General features: G+C 38.6%; 2 protein-coding genes and 1 long non-coding RNA gene across 5 annotated transcripts; 2 read left to right on the top strand and 1 right to left on the bottom strand.

The window, feature by feature from the left end:
* Nucleotides 1-4771: 4771 nt before the first annotated feature.
* LOC131010290 (uncharacterized) lies at nt 4772-5637 on the bottom strand. Its single transcript, XR_009096525.1, has 2 exons — nt 5557-5637; nt 4772-5048 (listed from the first exon to the last, which is right to left on the bottom strand). It is a non-coding gene; the product is annotated as an uncharacterized LOC131010290 (long non-coding RNA).
* A 3006-nt stretch (nt 5638-8643) lies between these two features.
* LOC131010289 (40S ribosomal protein S5-like) lies at nt 8644-10619 on the top strand. 2 transcript variants are annotated; one of them, XM_057937741.1, is made up of 4 exons: nt 8644-8922; nt 9546-9817; nt 10035-10238; nt 10367-10619. In XM_057937741.1, the coding sequence occupies exons 1-4, from the start codon at nt 8821-8823 to the stop codon at nt 10419-10421; spliced, it is 633 nt and encodes a 210-aa protein (XP_057793724.1). In that variant the 5' UTR covers nt 8644-8820; the 3' UTR covers nt 10422-10619. The 2 variants fall into 2 exon arrangements, with proteins under 2 accessions (XP_057793724.1, XP_057793725.1); XM_057937742.1 differs by having other exon boundaries at nt 8667-8927; nt 9551-9817.
* Nucleotides 10620-11091: 472 nt separating this feature from the next.
* Nucleotides 11092-13980, top strand: LOC131010288 (uncharacterized). Of its 2 annotated transcripts, none has more exons than XM_057937739.1 (5): nt 11092-11702; nt 12241-12355; nt 12445-12526; nt 13300-13351; nt 13729-13980. In XM_057937739.1, the coding sequence occupies exons 1-5, from the start codon at nt 11337-11339 to the stop codon at nt 13789-13791; spliced, it is 678 nt and encodes a 225-aa protein (XP_057793722.1). In that variant the 5' UTR covers nt 11092-11336; the 3' UTR covers nt 13792-13980. The 2 variants fall into 2 exon arrangements, with proteins under 2 accessions (XP_057793722.1, XP_057793723.1); XM_057937740.1 differs by having other exon boundaries at nt 13461-13980.
* The last annotated feature ends 711 nt before the right edge of the window (nt 13981-14691 follow it).

The raw sequence follows: 14691 nt of genomic DNA, 5'->3' as shown, positions 1-14691 counted from the left end.
ATCTTGTCAAAGTCCTTTATAAGCTCATCCTCTCTCGTGAGAAGACATCCTTACTTTGACGAGACCTTTCGGCTCAATGCATTGGCTACTACATTGGCCTTGCCAGGGTGATAGTTAATGTCGCAGTTAACATCCTTTACTAATTCGAGCCATCTCCTTTGCCTCATGTTAATATCCTTATGCTTGAAAAAAAATATTTCAAAGTTTTGTGGTCCGTGAAAATCTCACATCTAACTCCGTAGAGATGATGTCTCCAAATTTTCAGGGCATGCACAACGGCTACAAGCTCTAATTCATGCGTTGGATAATTTATCTCGTGGGGTCTAAGTTGATGCATAGACTATAACTCTTCCTTCTTGCATCAAAACACATCCTAGTTCATTCTTTGACGCATCTGTGTAGATGGTATACTCTTTATCCATTTCCGAGACTAGCAGCACTGGTGCTGTAGTCAATTTCCTTTAAGCTCTTAAAAACTCTCTTTACACTCCTCTTTCCAATTGTACTTAACTTCTTTTCTCGGTCTTACTATCATGGAAAATCCTTTAATAAACCTCTGATAGTATCCTGCTAAGCCTAAAAAGTTGCGAATCTCGTTAGGCGTAGTTGGTGATCTCCACTCATGTACAGCTGGTACCTTGGCGGGGTCAATTTTAATTCCTTCGGATGATACAATATGTCCTAGAAAAGTTACTTCGTTCAACCAAAACTCGCACTTGGTGAATTTGGCAAAAACTTCTCAACTCTTAGCGTTTCCAACATCGTTCTCAAATGTTTTGGCGCTTCTTCTTATTCTTCGAATAGATGAGAATATCATCTATGAAAACTAGGATAAATTTATCCAATTATTGATGGAACACTCGATTCATGTGATCCATGAAACTACTGGTGCCTTCGTCAAACCGAATGACATAACTATGAACTCATAGTGCTCATACCTCATTTGAAAAGCTGTCTTAGGTGTATCCTTCTGTCAAAATTTGAACTGGTGGTAATATGATCTCAAGTCAACTTTCAAGAAAAAAGTCGCTCCTTGATCAAACAAGTCATCTATCCTTGGTAAAGGATATTTGTTCTTGAGTGTCAATTTATTCAGCTCTCGATAATCTATACACATTCTCAACGTGCCATCCTTCTTTTTGACAAAAAGGACTGGTGCTCCCCACGGGATACACTAGGTCTAATAAAACCTAACTCGAGCAATTCTTGTAGCTGAATCTTCATATCTTGTAGCTCCTTAGGCGCTATTCCATAGGATGCCTTCGACACTAGTGCTGATCCAGGTTCTAGGTCGATAGTGAACTCCAACTGTCTTGTTGGTGGCAATCCTGGTAAGACCTCGGGAAATACATCTCTATATTCCCTTACCACTGCTACATCCTCAAAGTTTTTTTTTTTTTTTGATTCTCCTTCATCATTCAAGTAAACTAGGTAAGCTTGTGCTCCTTTCTTCTTTACCAATTTCGACGCCTAAAGTGCCGAAACGATTGGAACTCTCTTCTTTCTATCAATGCCGTGAAAACATGTCCGTTCCTTCCCAGGTGGTTGGAAAGTTATCTGTCTCTTCTTACAATCAATCGGGGCAAAGTTCTCTGCTAACCAGTCCATCCTTAGAATAATGTCTACGTTCCACATAGGCATTAAGTGCAAGGTTCTTGTTTTCATCTTTAGTGGTCCTAACTCAAACTCTAATTTAGAAATCATGTGAGAAACTGTAGTACCTCTTCCTACAGGAGTGATTACTCTCAACTTGGGACTAGCTCGTTTTGGTTCGAGTTTGAAGGTAACATGCTTCAAACACTTAAAGAATGCAAGGCTCCTGTATTAAACAGGATTCTAACTGGTGCATCCAATATCTTGCCCATACTACCTTAAAGTCCTGCCTTAAACCAACACTTAAAACTCAAACATCTCTTCATCATTATCCATCTTCTGATGAGCGAACGTGATAGCTCACAGAATTCTCAATTATACTCTACAATCGATTTCTTTCCTTGCATCAAACTTCGATAATCAGTCCTCTCGCTGCTTACTGTACTCCTCGGTACATATTTCTCAAGAGTAGCCTTGAATTGTTCTCAGGTGTAGTTTACCAGTTGCTCGGGTGTTAAAGTCCTCTGACGTGCCTCTCACTAGTCTTATACATCAAAAGAATCTACTAGGATAACTCAAAAGTTGTAAGAGTTCAACCCTAGAATGACATCAAAACAAATTGTTCAAGAGACTCAAATGAATGACCAGAGGGTAGAATGAAGTAACTACCAGGTCGAACAAAAATGACCTAGAGTAAGAACTCATCTGGCTTTTCAACCGAAAGTTGAAACACATGGGTTTATAAACCCAAAACACGTCTACTGAGATTTGGATCATGCGGACTGGCCAGGTCCAACATAATCACTCCCCAGTCACACGGGATATACTATCCCGAACTTGGAAATTCTGTGTCTTCTAAACCCTCAACATACTATATTTAACAAAACTTAAGTTCACACCAGCAAGCTAAAAGCTTAAACTCAGGGTCCTATGTTCTAGACTCTTGTTTCGAAAGTTCAATATTTTTCGACTCTCCTCTCATGTTGCGGTGGTGGTGGCGGAGTATTATCCCGCCTATCCTTCACATCACACTCTTGATGACATCTTTGAGGCATTTTTGAAATCACAAAAGGAAAACTCAATTCGACCAACGCTCTAAGCATCCTCGAAACTCAAGTTCAATTTACTAACTCAACTTTAAGGAAACCCTCACGGTCACCTTAACATTCATCTGTAAGGCAATAAGCACTCACGAAATGCTAACAAAAAGACCACTCTGGTCAACCTAATATATCCATCAGTAGAATGCCTCTTTTTAGAGGACTTACATAAAGGGGTTATATAAACCCTACAAAAACCATAGTATCTATCGTAATGTCCCTTCTAAACCGACACTATTAATAGTACTATGTCTCGGTCTGGACCTCTTACGGTAATTTCTACCAGTTAACTCATCTAGTTGCTACTTTAGCACACTAGGAACATCCATCTATTTAACATCAGTAGGGTACTATATTTGCATGCTTATCTATCAGCATGTCAAAAGCTCAAGTACCAGTATCTCCTAAGTAAGTTATATACATCGCAATGTAATTGAAACTAATCAACAACGAGGGTGTACCGCTCATACTCTCAAGATCATTCTTAACTCTAGTCTACATCGACTTTTCTTCTCATCCTCATCAACTCTAGCCCTCCTCGGCTACTTCTCATCCTCATTATCGTTTATCATTTATCATCTTTGGTAACTGATACTCAAGGATCGACTCGATATCTACTACACTCTTCTAGAGTCCCTGGTAGAAAACAGGCATCCGGTCAGTAGATCCGCATAGAAAATCTGGGCATCTGTAATAAATCTCATCTCCTGTGGGTCCAGCACTCAAGACTACACGTCCCATCATATTGAGAGGCTTTCTTCCTTGCTCAATCCTACCACTCGATTGGTAGCAAGGGGACTAGGTGCACGATGCCATCCAGTCTAGTAACAACCATAAGGCTTTCATCCTTTCATAGTCTATGAACATGTGTTTGAAAATATGCTAGGGTATCTCTGTACCACATACTGTACGCCTCATCCTCGTATCCGATCTTTCCTGAGTTCGATCTCACAACAGTCCACTTTCGTGCAGTGCCAACAGTCCTGGCCAACCTATAAGGAGAACTTAAAGGTGACTCTAGGAACTAACTCTACTTGGCTCCAGCAACAGAAATAAACAAAACATAACTTAGCAAAACTCCTACTAAGTAGTACTGTTATCTTAAAACTCAAGCTCAAAACATCTAAATTCTCATCTCGTCCCATCTTTACTCAGTAGGGAATCTCTCTAAACAATGATATTAGATCCCTTAATCTAAATCATCATGATTCAGTAAGACAACTCAACAATTCTCTCTCAAAGCCATCTCCAAAGACTATGGCTCATGATACCTCCTTAAGTACCATTAAGGTTGCGTGAGCAAAACTCGCGTCATAAAACATCTCAAACATATCGTACAATATCTCATTGCAGCATGTTAATAACTCATCATTAATCATGCTATTATACTCAAGCTCATAACTCAAACTCATAACTCATACAAACAAGTACTTAAAGCAATTGCTAATTCTCTCAAGCTTTAGCTCTAGGTTCTCATTTCATCCTTCTACTGAGTAGAAAATCTCTCTTAACAATGACATTAGATTCCTTCATCTAAATCATTGTGACTTATCACAACTGCTCAAACAATTCTCATCACAAAACATCTCAAATACATCACATCATAACTCATAATTATGCATCCTCAATCATATAACATCATATGATATAAACGCTCTCATGATTCATCATGTAACGTCAACATATGCTTTTACAACATAATAACTCATTATTAATCATGTTGTAATCCTCAAACTCAAACTATGCATCTTCAAAGTATAACATCATAACTCATCATATAACCTCAACATCATGCTCTTCAAAATTTAACGTCAAATAAACTTTGAAATTTTACATACCTCGTTGAGCCTGGTGTGATGGTGCGCTGAGCTCACGGTTGTTAATAACTATTAGTCTAGTGACTCATTCTAGACTAAACTCAAGACTTCTAATTCAGAGCTTTCCTTCGCTCTGATACCACTCTGTCACAGCCCGCCCTAACTAAGGATAGTTAAGCCGAGTGATCTACGACTAGGGATGGGGTTAAAGAAGAAGGGGAAGAAAAGGGGCGTCATTTATAGCCGTAAAACTTACTCATCTTAATAAAACTCGTCATTTTTATTCATGAATACTCAATTGAAAATAGTCTATGAAAGACAGCATAAAACTTAATTAATATCATTAATCAAGTTATACATCATATGAAACCATTCTCTTAAGACTCAAAGTATGACATAACATACTATAACATCAACAACATCTTGCAGCGGAAAGTAGCCAGACATATGTATGAAGACATATTCTAGACAGGTTAACTATTTATTAACAACCCTGGAAACTCCGCTCATTGCAGCACCATCATCACATCAGCTCAACCTGCACATTTAGAAAACATATGCAGGGCTGAGTACAAAAGCACTCAGTGGGCACGTATGCCTAGGTATAAAATACATGCTTAAAGACTGTAAACTGTCATGCCATCATAAATAGTACAGCAAGGGGGTTTTTCGCTAAAAAGGCCCAAGCTTACTAAATTCATTTGTGATTCTTAAGGTTCGTCTGCAGACTAAGTTCTCTTGTAATCTATCATATCTGAAGCTATGTGCCGGAGAGGTGGCCACCTCTCACGGTCACTTGACCGGCCAACCCGCTAGATGACTCACGGTCACTGGTGTACACTAGCCCTGGCAGGATAGCTATCAACTGCTCAGGACCCGAATTCGATTGCATCATTGGCAAAGCCAAAGCAGATAGATATCATACTAAAATTTAAACATTTTATGGCAAGACAATATTTGAAATAACTTCAATTAATTTAGTCATGAAATAACTTGCTTGAACGTAACATTTAAACTCATTTGATATATATGAAAGTAATGCCCACCTGGATAGGCAAAGCCTGAAGATCATACACATATAACTTGTCTTGGGAAAACAACGCTAATCCCCTTGGTCCACAAAGCCTACAAGAAATTCTATTCTTAATAGGTCTCCTTAATCTTTTCTTAAGTCATAGAGGACGTGCTAGACATTCTTTGATTCATCACGCCGAGTTCTCAAAATTTAATAATAAAGATTGAAAACTAATTTTCTTGAGTCAAGGACACCAACAATATCCTTACTCGATTTTCTTAAATAATTGGAATTATAAATAAAATCAATTAAATCATAAATACTTTTATTGCAAAATATAATGCAATATCATGTCATGCTTAGCATATAATAAGTAATTTACTTATAATATGCACATAATAATAATTTAATATTATTATGCAAATCATTCTTTAAATTAATTAATTAAACTAATTATAAAGTCTAATTAATATAAGAAGGCAGCCCATTTTAATTAAATGGTGATAGCCCAAACTTAAACATATGCAGCCCATCTTTTAATAAAATCAGAGGCCCAACATAATTAAATAAACATGAGCCCAACTGAATTAAATCAAGAGCCCAGGCAATTTAATTAAAAATCGGCCCATCATAGGCCCAACCTCAAACCCAACTCTCAAGCCCAACAACCCAAACCTAGCTTTTCTTTTCTTCCTTTCCTCCCTCACGCCTGCGCCTCTTCTCTCACGCTGAAACTCTCTCTGCTTCGGTTCCTCGCTTCTTCCCTCATCTCACGCCGCCGCCAAAGCTTGCCGGAGCAACAGCGACGGCCGCTGACGACGCTCGGATCTCCCTCCTCAGGTCGACGGCACCAAGGCCGCCGGCTATCACCCCTCTTCTCACTCAAACAGAAACCCGCTCTCTCTCGGCTCACATAGATCCGCCGTTGCCTCCTGAAAATGCAGCGGACGACGGCAGCGGCTTCACGCCACCACCACCGGCGTCCTAGCCCCCAACTCTCTCTCTCCTTCTCCATCTTCGGTCGGGCAGCAGCAGAAGAAACGGACTGCCGCCGCACCTCCCTCTGTTAACAAATCCGGAGGGCGCGGTCAGTGGCTCCACGCCTCGCCGCCTCATCTCCCTCCCCTTCGCGCAATTCCGGCCGCCTTCCTTCTGGAACTCCGGCGAACGACAGCTATAAGCCGCGCCGCCCTCACCTCCGGCAACCGCAGCGATGCCACGGCCGCCGCCCTCTTCCCCTGCCTAATTCAGCCATCACCGCCGATTCCCAGCCCTCAAGCTCTCTCTCTCTCTCCCACTTACTCGGCCAGACTGACAGCAGCCGCTTCACGCCACTACAGCCGTCTGCCGGCTCACAGCCAAACGCTCCTTCCCTGACTTGACTCGACAGCCGACGGCAGTAGCTTCGCCCCGCCGTCGCCGCTCACCACCATCTCAGCCCCGATTTAAAAGCAAACAAGCTCAAGACTCTGACTTTTCTCTCATTTGACACTTTGATATAAACACTTGCGTGTATGCACAGAATATGTATGCATATATATAATATGAATGTCATTTTTCAAAAGTTTGAATGTGTTGTTGTGTATATATCGAATTTGTACATGATTTGGACAAGTTTGAAGCTTGATGCACGATGTATGAACAGAGGTAAGCAGAGAATAGCAGGTGATTACCTTGTGAGAAATTTCAGTGAATATTTGATCCTACTTGCTTGTTGGAAAGGAGAATGGGCTAGACGGATGTTCTTGGCTGAACTTGAGCTCTTTGAAGGAGTATATGTTGAGATTGGTGACTTGTGATTTATTGAGAAGAGTGGGAACATGACTTAAATTTTTGCAGGAGGCGTGCGTGTTGGGGAATTTGATTGACTCCAGCATGGGTTGGTGAATAGGGCAGCTGCGATTGGGTGAATAAGGGGGCAGCTGTGATTGCTTGTTTTTAGCTGACTTTTGGGCTAAAAACATGGCGTAAGGCTGACTTTGGGGCTGAAAATGGGGCATTTGATTGCCTCTGCCAAGCATGGCATAAAACACGAATTTTGGGCTGCTTGAATAGGTGTAGGGCGACTGATGGGAGGTATGAGTGTAAGTGAGTTGAGTGAGGATTGATAATTAAAATCCCTCAGGACTGAATTATTGGAACTGTAATAATTCCTCAGGGTTTGCTAATTAAAAGCTCGTAAAAATGCTTGAATGCTAAATTAAATAAATATGCAATGCATATAAACTTAATAACTAAATTTACAAATGCTTTTGTAAATTATTTTTGTTGGAATTAAAAAAAAATTCTTTTTCTCAATCCGACGTGAATCATCTTAAATCTAAGTTTAAAATTATTCTAAACTTAATATAAATGGGTGGGGTGTTACAATTATTGTTCCCTACTTAAGTGACAATGTCACATTTTTTAGTTCGTGCACATTGCTTAAATTAATAATGTACTCCATCCGTCCCATTATTAATGACACGTATTCTTTTTTTGATTGTCTCAACTTAAATGACTCGTTTCCTATTTGGAGAAAAAACAAGGGGTCAATTAACCCCCTAATTACTAAATTCAAATAATGTTAACCTCTAATGCCACACACACCAGGACACAGACCCGCACACACAATAGAAACCCTCATTCCCTCACCCAATTGCAGCGCCATTGTGTGCAAATACATAAACTTTCAGCATGTTTTGAATTTCTTATGAACATTTTTTTTTTATGAATTTAAATATATGAACTTTGTGCTCGTCAAATTTTTCCCACGACGAACAATTGCAATCGGATTGTAACTGACTTGGCTTTTATATGGTATATTATTGTCTATTTGGTGTACACATGTCAATTTTAACTTAGGTTATTTGCGTGTAAATACAGGAACTTTTAGTATTTTCTAGTTTTTTCCACAAATTTTTAGTACTCTTTTGATTTTTCCCACAAAATTAATTTCACTCGTATTTTTCAATTAGTTTGTGTTGCAATTGATTATGGTTAAAATGATGAAAATTCGTGTAGTTACATGTACAACCCCCAGGCCCCAAAAAAAGCCCAATAAACTTTCCCATGTATTTAAGCCCAATGGCAAGTTTGTAAATCTAGTCCCTTTAACACTGTCTAGATGAACTGAAAGGCCCAAGCAATGATATCCGGCCCACAGGGTATAATTGTAATACCCATTAAACTGCACAATTGAATTAGCCCTAGGGTTTTACAAGCAGCTCTCATATTTATTTTCGTCTTCTTCGTCTCCACACACTCCATCACCGCAGATTTGCAGAGCTCCCCGCCCCCGCCGTACAGAAGCACAATGGAGGCCGCCGTCCCTGCCGTCGCAGTTGTAGATGAAGTCCAGGATAAGAGTCGCAGCGAGGTCATGCTCTTCAACCGGTGGTCCTACGACGGAGTTGAGGCAAAGTTTTATCTTTTGCTCCTGTAAAAGTTTCGGTTTTTGTTTTATGTTTGATTCGATCCGATGTTTTCTCGCTCTTGACCTCCTATTTGTTTAGGGTACTTTGCGTTGAATTATTGATATTTTCTTTCGTTGCTTGTGAATTGTTGGAATGCTTTGGTATGAGTTATTTATTTATCTGGTGATAGTCATACCAGATCGTTGCTTTGATGTGATTTATTTATATACTGTTTTCGTTAAGCTATTCCCCCTTTCTTTGGCGTCCAATTGATTTTTTGGTTTACGATGCCGATTCTCATAACTTTTCTCGCTGCCTCTTGTGCTATGAATTAGAACTTATGCATAATATATATTGAGCTGAAGAAATTGAATCGTCATTGCTGTCCATGTGATTAATCTTGCAGCAAATCTAAAATTTTCCTTTAATCTTTGATTTTGTTTTGGGTTTGCAAGTTTTTTCCCTTTACTATCTTCTCTAGAATCATATGTAGCTCATGAAAATTTGTATGATGGTTGGTGGAAATAAATAGGTTAGATACCGGGATACCTGGTTGCAAGATGCTTTGGTTAGGTCAAATGTGATGCATGTTTTCTTTTAATTAATAAATCTGTGTTCTTTATAGGTTAGTGACATTTCTGTTGAGGATTACATCACTGCAACTGCTTCAAAACGCCCTATATACATGCCCCACACTGCTGGGAGGTACCAAGCAAAGCGGTTCAGGAAGGCTCAGTGCCCAATTGTTGAAAGGCTGACCAACTCGCTCATGATGCACGGTAGAAACAACGGCAAGAAGTTGATGGCCGTCCGCATTGTCAAGCATGCTATGGAGATCATCCACTTGCTAACTGACCAGAACCCAATTCAAGTCATTGTTGATGCTGTCATCAACAGGTATTAGAAGAGTTGATTGCTCGTAGTCTCTGCCATTTTGAACAATTTATTTTATTATTGCTATGTTTTTGTTATCACTTATCTATGCATTTGGACCATTTTATTTTAGTTTTGTGTGCACACCGTTACTTTCCTCTACATGGTGTTTTGAAGCGTGTTCTCAGTACACTTGAGTTTACATATTTTAGTTGGGTGTTCACTTGATCTTTCTTTGTAGTGGGCCAAGGGAAGATGCGACCAGGATTGGTTCTGCTGGTGTTGTGAGACGTCAAGCAGTGGATATCTCACCTCTTCGTCGCGTTAATCAGGCTATATACCTCCTGACAACTGGTGCTCGAGAGAGTTCCTTCAGGAACGTAAAAACCATCGCTGAATGCCTTGCTGATGAACTCATCAATGCTGCTAAAGGGTCATCTAACAGGTAAGAAAGGATTCAGTCACATTTAGTTATCCCGATTGGGCTTCTGTAGTTTCTATCTCTCAATATATACCTATATGTATATACCTGTGTTGTCATTTGTTGACCACCATTTTTCGATGTACGTGCAGCTACGCCATCAAGAAGAAAGATGAAATCGAGAGGGTGGCCAAGGCCAATCGTTAAGAACATTAAGAGAGCAGCAGTTTTGGTTTGGATTGTATCTTTTTTTAGGATGTTTGAACATGATGGGATTTTGTGGTTTTGTCTTCCCAATTATGGGTACTTCGTTCTCTGTTTCTTATTCTAAGACCACTCACAGCTGTTGAAAACCATTTGAGTTCTTTTGGTTTCTTATATAGATTGTCTCAATTTAACTATTAATCAGTTGATTGTGCTTAAGCCAATTTTAGTTAGTAAAATATGCATGATCTTGATCTTGAAAATCTATTGAACAATTTGATTGAATATTGTGTGATCTTTGTTTTATGTCTAGTTTGATGATTTCATCTGAGATATCGCTTAGATCAATTCGCTCATCTTGTTTCATTACTCTTATGAAACGGAGGGAGTATACTGTAATCTATTCCTTTTTTCACTGCTCTTATAAAATGGAGAGTATGCTATGATCTTTACAAATTTATGCATCTTGAATCACTAAGTGCATCCCTAATTTAATCTATTTCCTGATTTCGTCACTTGGCACTTCTTATAATTAAAAGAATAGTTACGTTCAAATTTTTGTTCATTTATTAGATTTAGAACACATTTTTGATTTGACACTATATATCTAAATAATATTTAAAAATATCGGAAAATATTTAAAAGAATTATCCAAATTCCCCCTCACACCACACCTAGTCTAAATTCCACTCGAATTTATCAAGTCAAGATATTCAAAAGAATGATCCAAATTTCCCTCCATATCACCTAAACAATTTGTGTGGAATTCAGACTGCTACTTCACTTTTGAAATACAAATACATTCCAATATTTCAAAGTCGAACGTGTGTGTTAAAAGTGTAAATTAATCAAAATTACGGGTGTACACATGTAATAGTAGTAATATCTTGAAGCAGCTAGCTCTGAGCTGATACCAAAATGATTCGCTCAATACCAACCGTCTCTTCTTATCTATCTCACCTCCAAACTGACTACGTCCAAACTTCCGCCATCACTGCTGTTTCCAGCTGCTACACGTCTCCGAGAGACACGATTTCACGCGTTTATGCAAGCGCCGCTCTTTCCGCCGGCAGCGGAGGTATCAGCCGTCCGGTGCGTCGCCGGAGCACCCCGACGGCGACGGAGGCGACTTCCACCACCGTTGAGCTAGATTCCGCGGCAGGCACCGTCAGGAAGTTCTACGACGGAATCAACCGTCGCGATTTGGCGTCGGTTGAGGATCTCATCGCTCTCAACTGCGTCTACGAAGATCTCATCTTCTCCCAGCCTTTTACCGGCCGTGAGGTTACCAAAGTTTCAGTTTATTCTTTTTTTCGTAGTTTCTGCAAGTAAATTAGTATGTTCCTTATGATCATATTACCGAGATAGCTCTTAAAAATCAAACGACCTTTTGAATTAATGATAATGAAATAGGAGGTCAGGCGCTCTTTGAACACTGGAATCCGTAATTAGCTTAATTTTCTGGTCGTAGAACTTTTAATTTTTGTAACAAGTTAACTACATTTTTATTGTAAAATTGAGTGTTCATTTTATTTATGTAAAATTCAGATCATTGTTTTGGGTATAGCAAAATGACCTTACTTTAACTTAATCAGACTATAACTAATTCGATTATGACAAATATAAATACAAGGAGTTGATTTCAGCATTACAGCATATATAAGAGAAAGTAGGAACATTTAGATATGCCTTTTTTATGGTAGATTTATACAATGTTTTCTTGATCATAGTAAAAACCACAAAAAGCTATTTAATCTGCATTTTTAGTTTTAATATTTTCTATGTGCACTCTTAAACATTAAAGCATCGATCATCTCTGCAGGCAATCCTTGATTTCTTCAAGCAGTTCATTGATTCCATCAGTGGGGATTTACAGTTCGCCATTGATGAGATATCTGAGGAGGACACCTCGGCTGTAGGAGTTACTTGGCATCTTGGTAACTTGCAATATTTTTTTTTTTTCGTTCTGGTCGTATGCTTTTGATATATCGGAGTTGCTGAGGTTTGATTCAGTTCAATGCAACAGAATGGAAGGGAAAACCTTTTCCCTTTAGCAGAGGATGCAGCTTTTATCAATTGGATGTGATTAATGGACAGAGACAAATAGTGTGAGTAAATTTGTTTATTTGGTTTTTTCAACTTGTGATGGAAGTAGATGGCTTAGTAGAAAAAATGTTAATAGGATTAGCTAAAGATGCTCAAGCCAGAAGTTGGTTTATGATAATGACATCTACATATATTTAGCAAGAGAGGTTGATTTGGTAGAGATGATAAGCATTAGATTATCTTTTTCCTTGAGTAAAAGATGGTATATTAGGGGATTCGCTTATATTTTACCTTTCCAAATGCATTAGCTGCATTATATTGATGTGTCAGAACGGAATGGAGACTATAGTTTTGAAACAGAGTGAGTACATCTTTGAAACGAATGGAGACTTGCCTCTGTGTGGCAAGCTAATGCATTCTCAATCTTTCCTCTATTGTATGAATACTGGATCTCATTCATGCATGAGCTTGCATATGTAACTTAGTGAACTCTCAGTTTCATGAATGATGCCATATTAGGGAATCCGTTTATCCTCTTGAACATGTGTGGAACCGGAAAGGAGACTATAGCTTGGAATGGAGGGAGTACATCTTCTCCTTAATCTGAATATCAATTTCAAGTTGTACTTTGATTATCTCAATCTTGCCTCTATTTTGTGGATAATGGATCTCACCGTGCATGAGCTTGCATATGCAAGTGAAGAACATGAATTGACATGAATATTTCTGGCTAATTTTCAGAAGAAAATGTAGAATTTGTCTATTTATTTCACCAAGATTTCGATATCATCTACTATCAAATATCAACCATATTGATCTGGACTTTGTTGGACAGTTTCGGGAGGGATGCTGTGGAACCTGCAATCAAGCCTGGAGAGACGGCCTTGGTATGCTTTTTTTCTAACTGAGACTCGATTATCCATCTCCTTCCCTTATGCTATAGCACGAATCCTCAGTAGAGGTATCGAAACAGACCCTGCCTGATTTTGATCCCAGGCCACATTTTCTTGACCCGAGAGGATTTCTGGCTGGATTGAAGTCCTCATTTGGCCTATTGTCTCGGCCCGGACCAAAGCATATGCATATATATGGCCTGAAAAGACTGGACGATATTGGCAGTCAGACTGGGCCATGCTTTTTGTAGACTAATAGATTCAATAGTTTGACAACTCTAATCTTTACTAATGAACCACAAAATTGTCTTTCGATTAATTAACAGCCAAATTCGAAGCTTTTTTCACTTACAATGTGTGAATGCTTCCAGGTTGCGATCAGAGGAGTTACTTGGCTGCTGCAGAACTTCCCTTTCTTGGGCGACCGTTTATAGTTACAAACACGACGTTATGCTGAGGAGACTCGCCTCGATAGTAAATGAAGAGGTACTACGAGAAGAACGTAAGGGGCCTCGGAAGCCACTTAGTGGTCGAATATTGGCTCGTACATATGTATGTAAATACATGCTTGTAGCTTATTGTATGGATGAAAATAAGAAGTTAATATACACAAAATTTATGTATTTCTCTATGTTGATTATTTGGAACACAACTGTTAGTATTAGGTTTAGGAATCGAATACCTTTTTTCTTTTTGCATAAGAAAAACAGTAGGGCCTTATCATCGAGCATATTTGTTGTTGAAGCTAACAACAAATTTGGGCATAAACAATTTGGCTCGTTTAAAGCTATAAATTATAATCATGCCATATAATATTATCTTGACGTTTGCACAGTGAGATAGTCTCTTGTGAGCTGATCTGATAGATTTAAATCAAATTTGAACCAATCTTGCGAACTGCGACTTTGATTTTTTTCAATAAATTCATCATAGAGTAAATCAACAAAGTCCAAAGTAGGTCACTCAGTCAAGTATTTTGATTCATCGCCAACTTTATTTTCTTTTGAATTTAGATCAATCACTTAATGTAGGATTACCTAAAAGAATAACACAAAATCTCTTGTAAATCCGTACACCTAAGTTGATCCGTATTCAGATCTTGACCCGCATGTTAATTTAAACCCGCATCCTGATTCAAATTGTAGATGATACTATTCAGTTATACAAATAACACTGTTTATAATTAACAATATTCAATTATATAAATGACAATGTAACATTATAAAATGTTATAGTGTATCATTTTCAATCTTATAGTATTATTTAAAATATTATAGTGTCAATTACAGGAAGTGTGATTTATATTTCTAAATAGTGTCAATTATACACAATGT

Source organism: Salvia miltiorrhiza, chromosome 2 (genome assembly GCF_028751815.1).
Source record: "Salvia miltiorrhiza cultivar Shanhuang (shh) chromosome 2, IMPLAD_Smil_shh, whole genome shotgun sequence".
Classification (NCBI taxonomy): Eukaryota; Viridiplantae; Streptophyta; class Magnoliopsida; order Lamiales; family Lamiaceae; genus Salvia; species Salvia miltiorrhiza.
Note: the sequence above shows the minus strand (reverse complement) of the source record. Positions and strands in the feature narration are given on the sequence as shown.

Coding starts and splice junctions, on each gene's coding strand:
- LOC131010289 (XM_057937741.1), top strand. CDS start 8,821: ATGGAGGCCGCCGTCCCTGCCGTCGCAGTTGTAGATGAAGTCCAGGAT. Junction 8,923..9,545: donor GGTCCTACGACGGAGTTGAG/GCAAAGTTTTAT, acceptor TGTTCTTTATAG/GTTAGTGACATTTCTGTTGA. Junction 10,239..10,366: donor GCTAAAGGGTCATCTAACAG/GTAAGAAAGGAT, acceptor ATGTACGTGCAG/CTACGCCATCAAGAAGAAAG.
- LOC131010288 (XM_057937739.1), top strand. CDS start 11,337: ATGATTCGCTCAATACCAACCGTCTCTTCTTATCTATCTCACCTCCAA. Junction 11,703..12,240: donor AGCCTTTTACCGGCCGTGAG/GTTACCAAAGTT, acceptor TCATCTCTGCAG/GCAATCCTTGATTTCTTCAA. Junction 12,527..13,299: donor AATGGACAGAGACAAATAGT/GTGAGTAAATTT, acceptor TTTGTTGGACAG/TTTCGGGAGGGATGCTGTGG.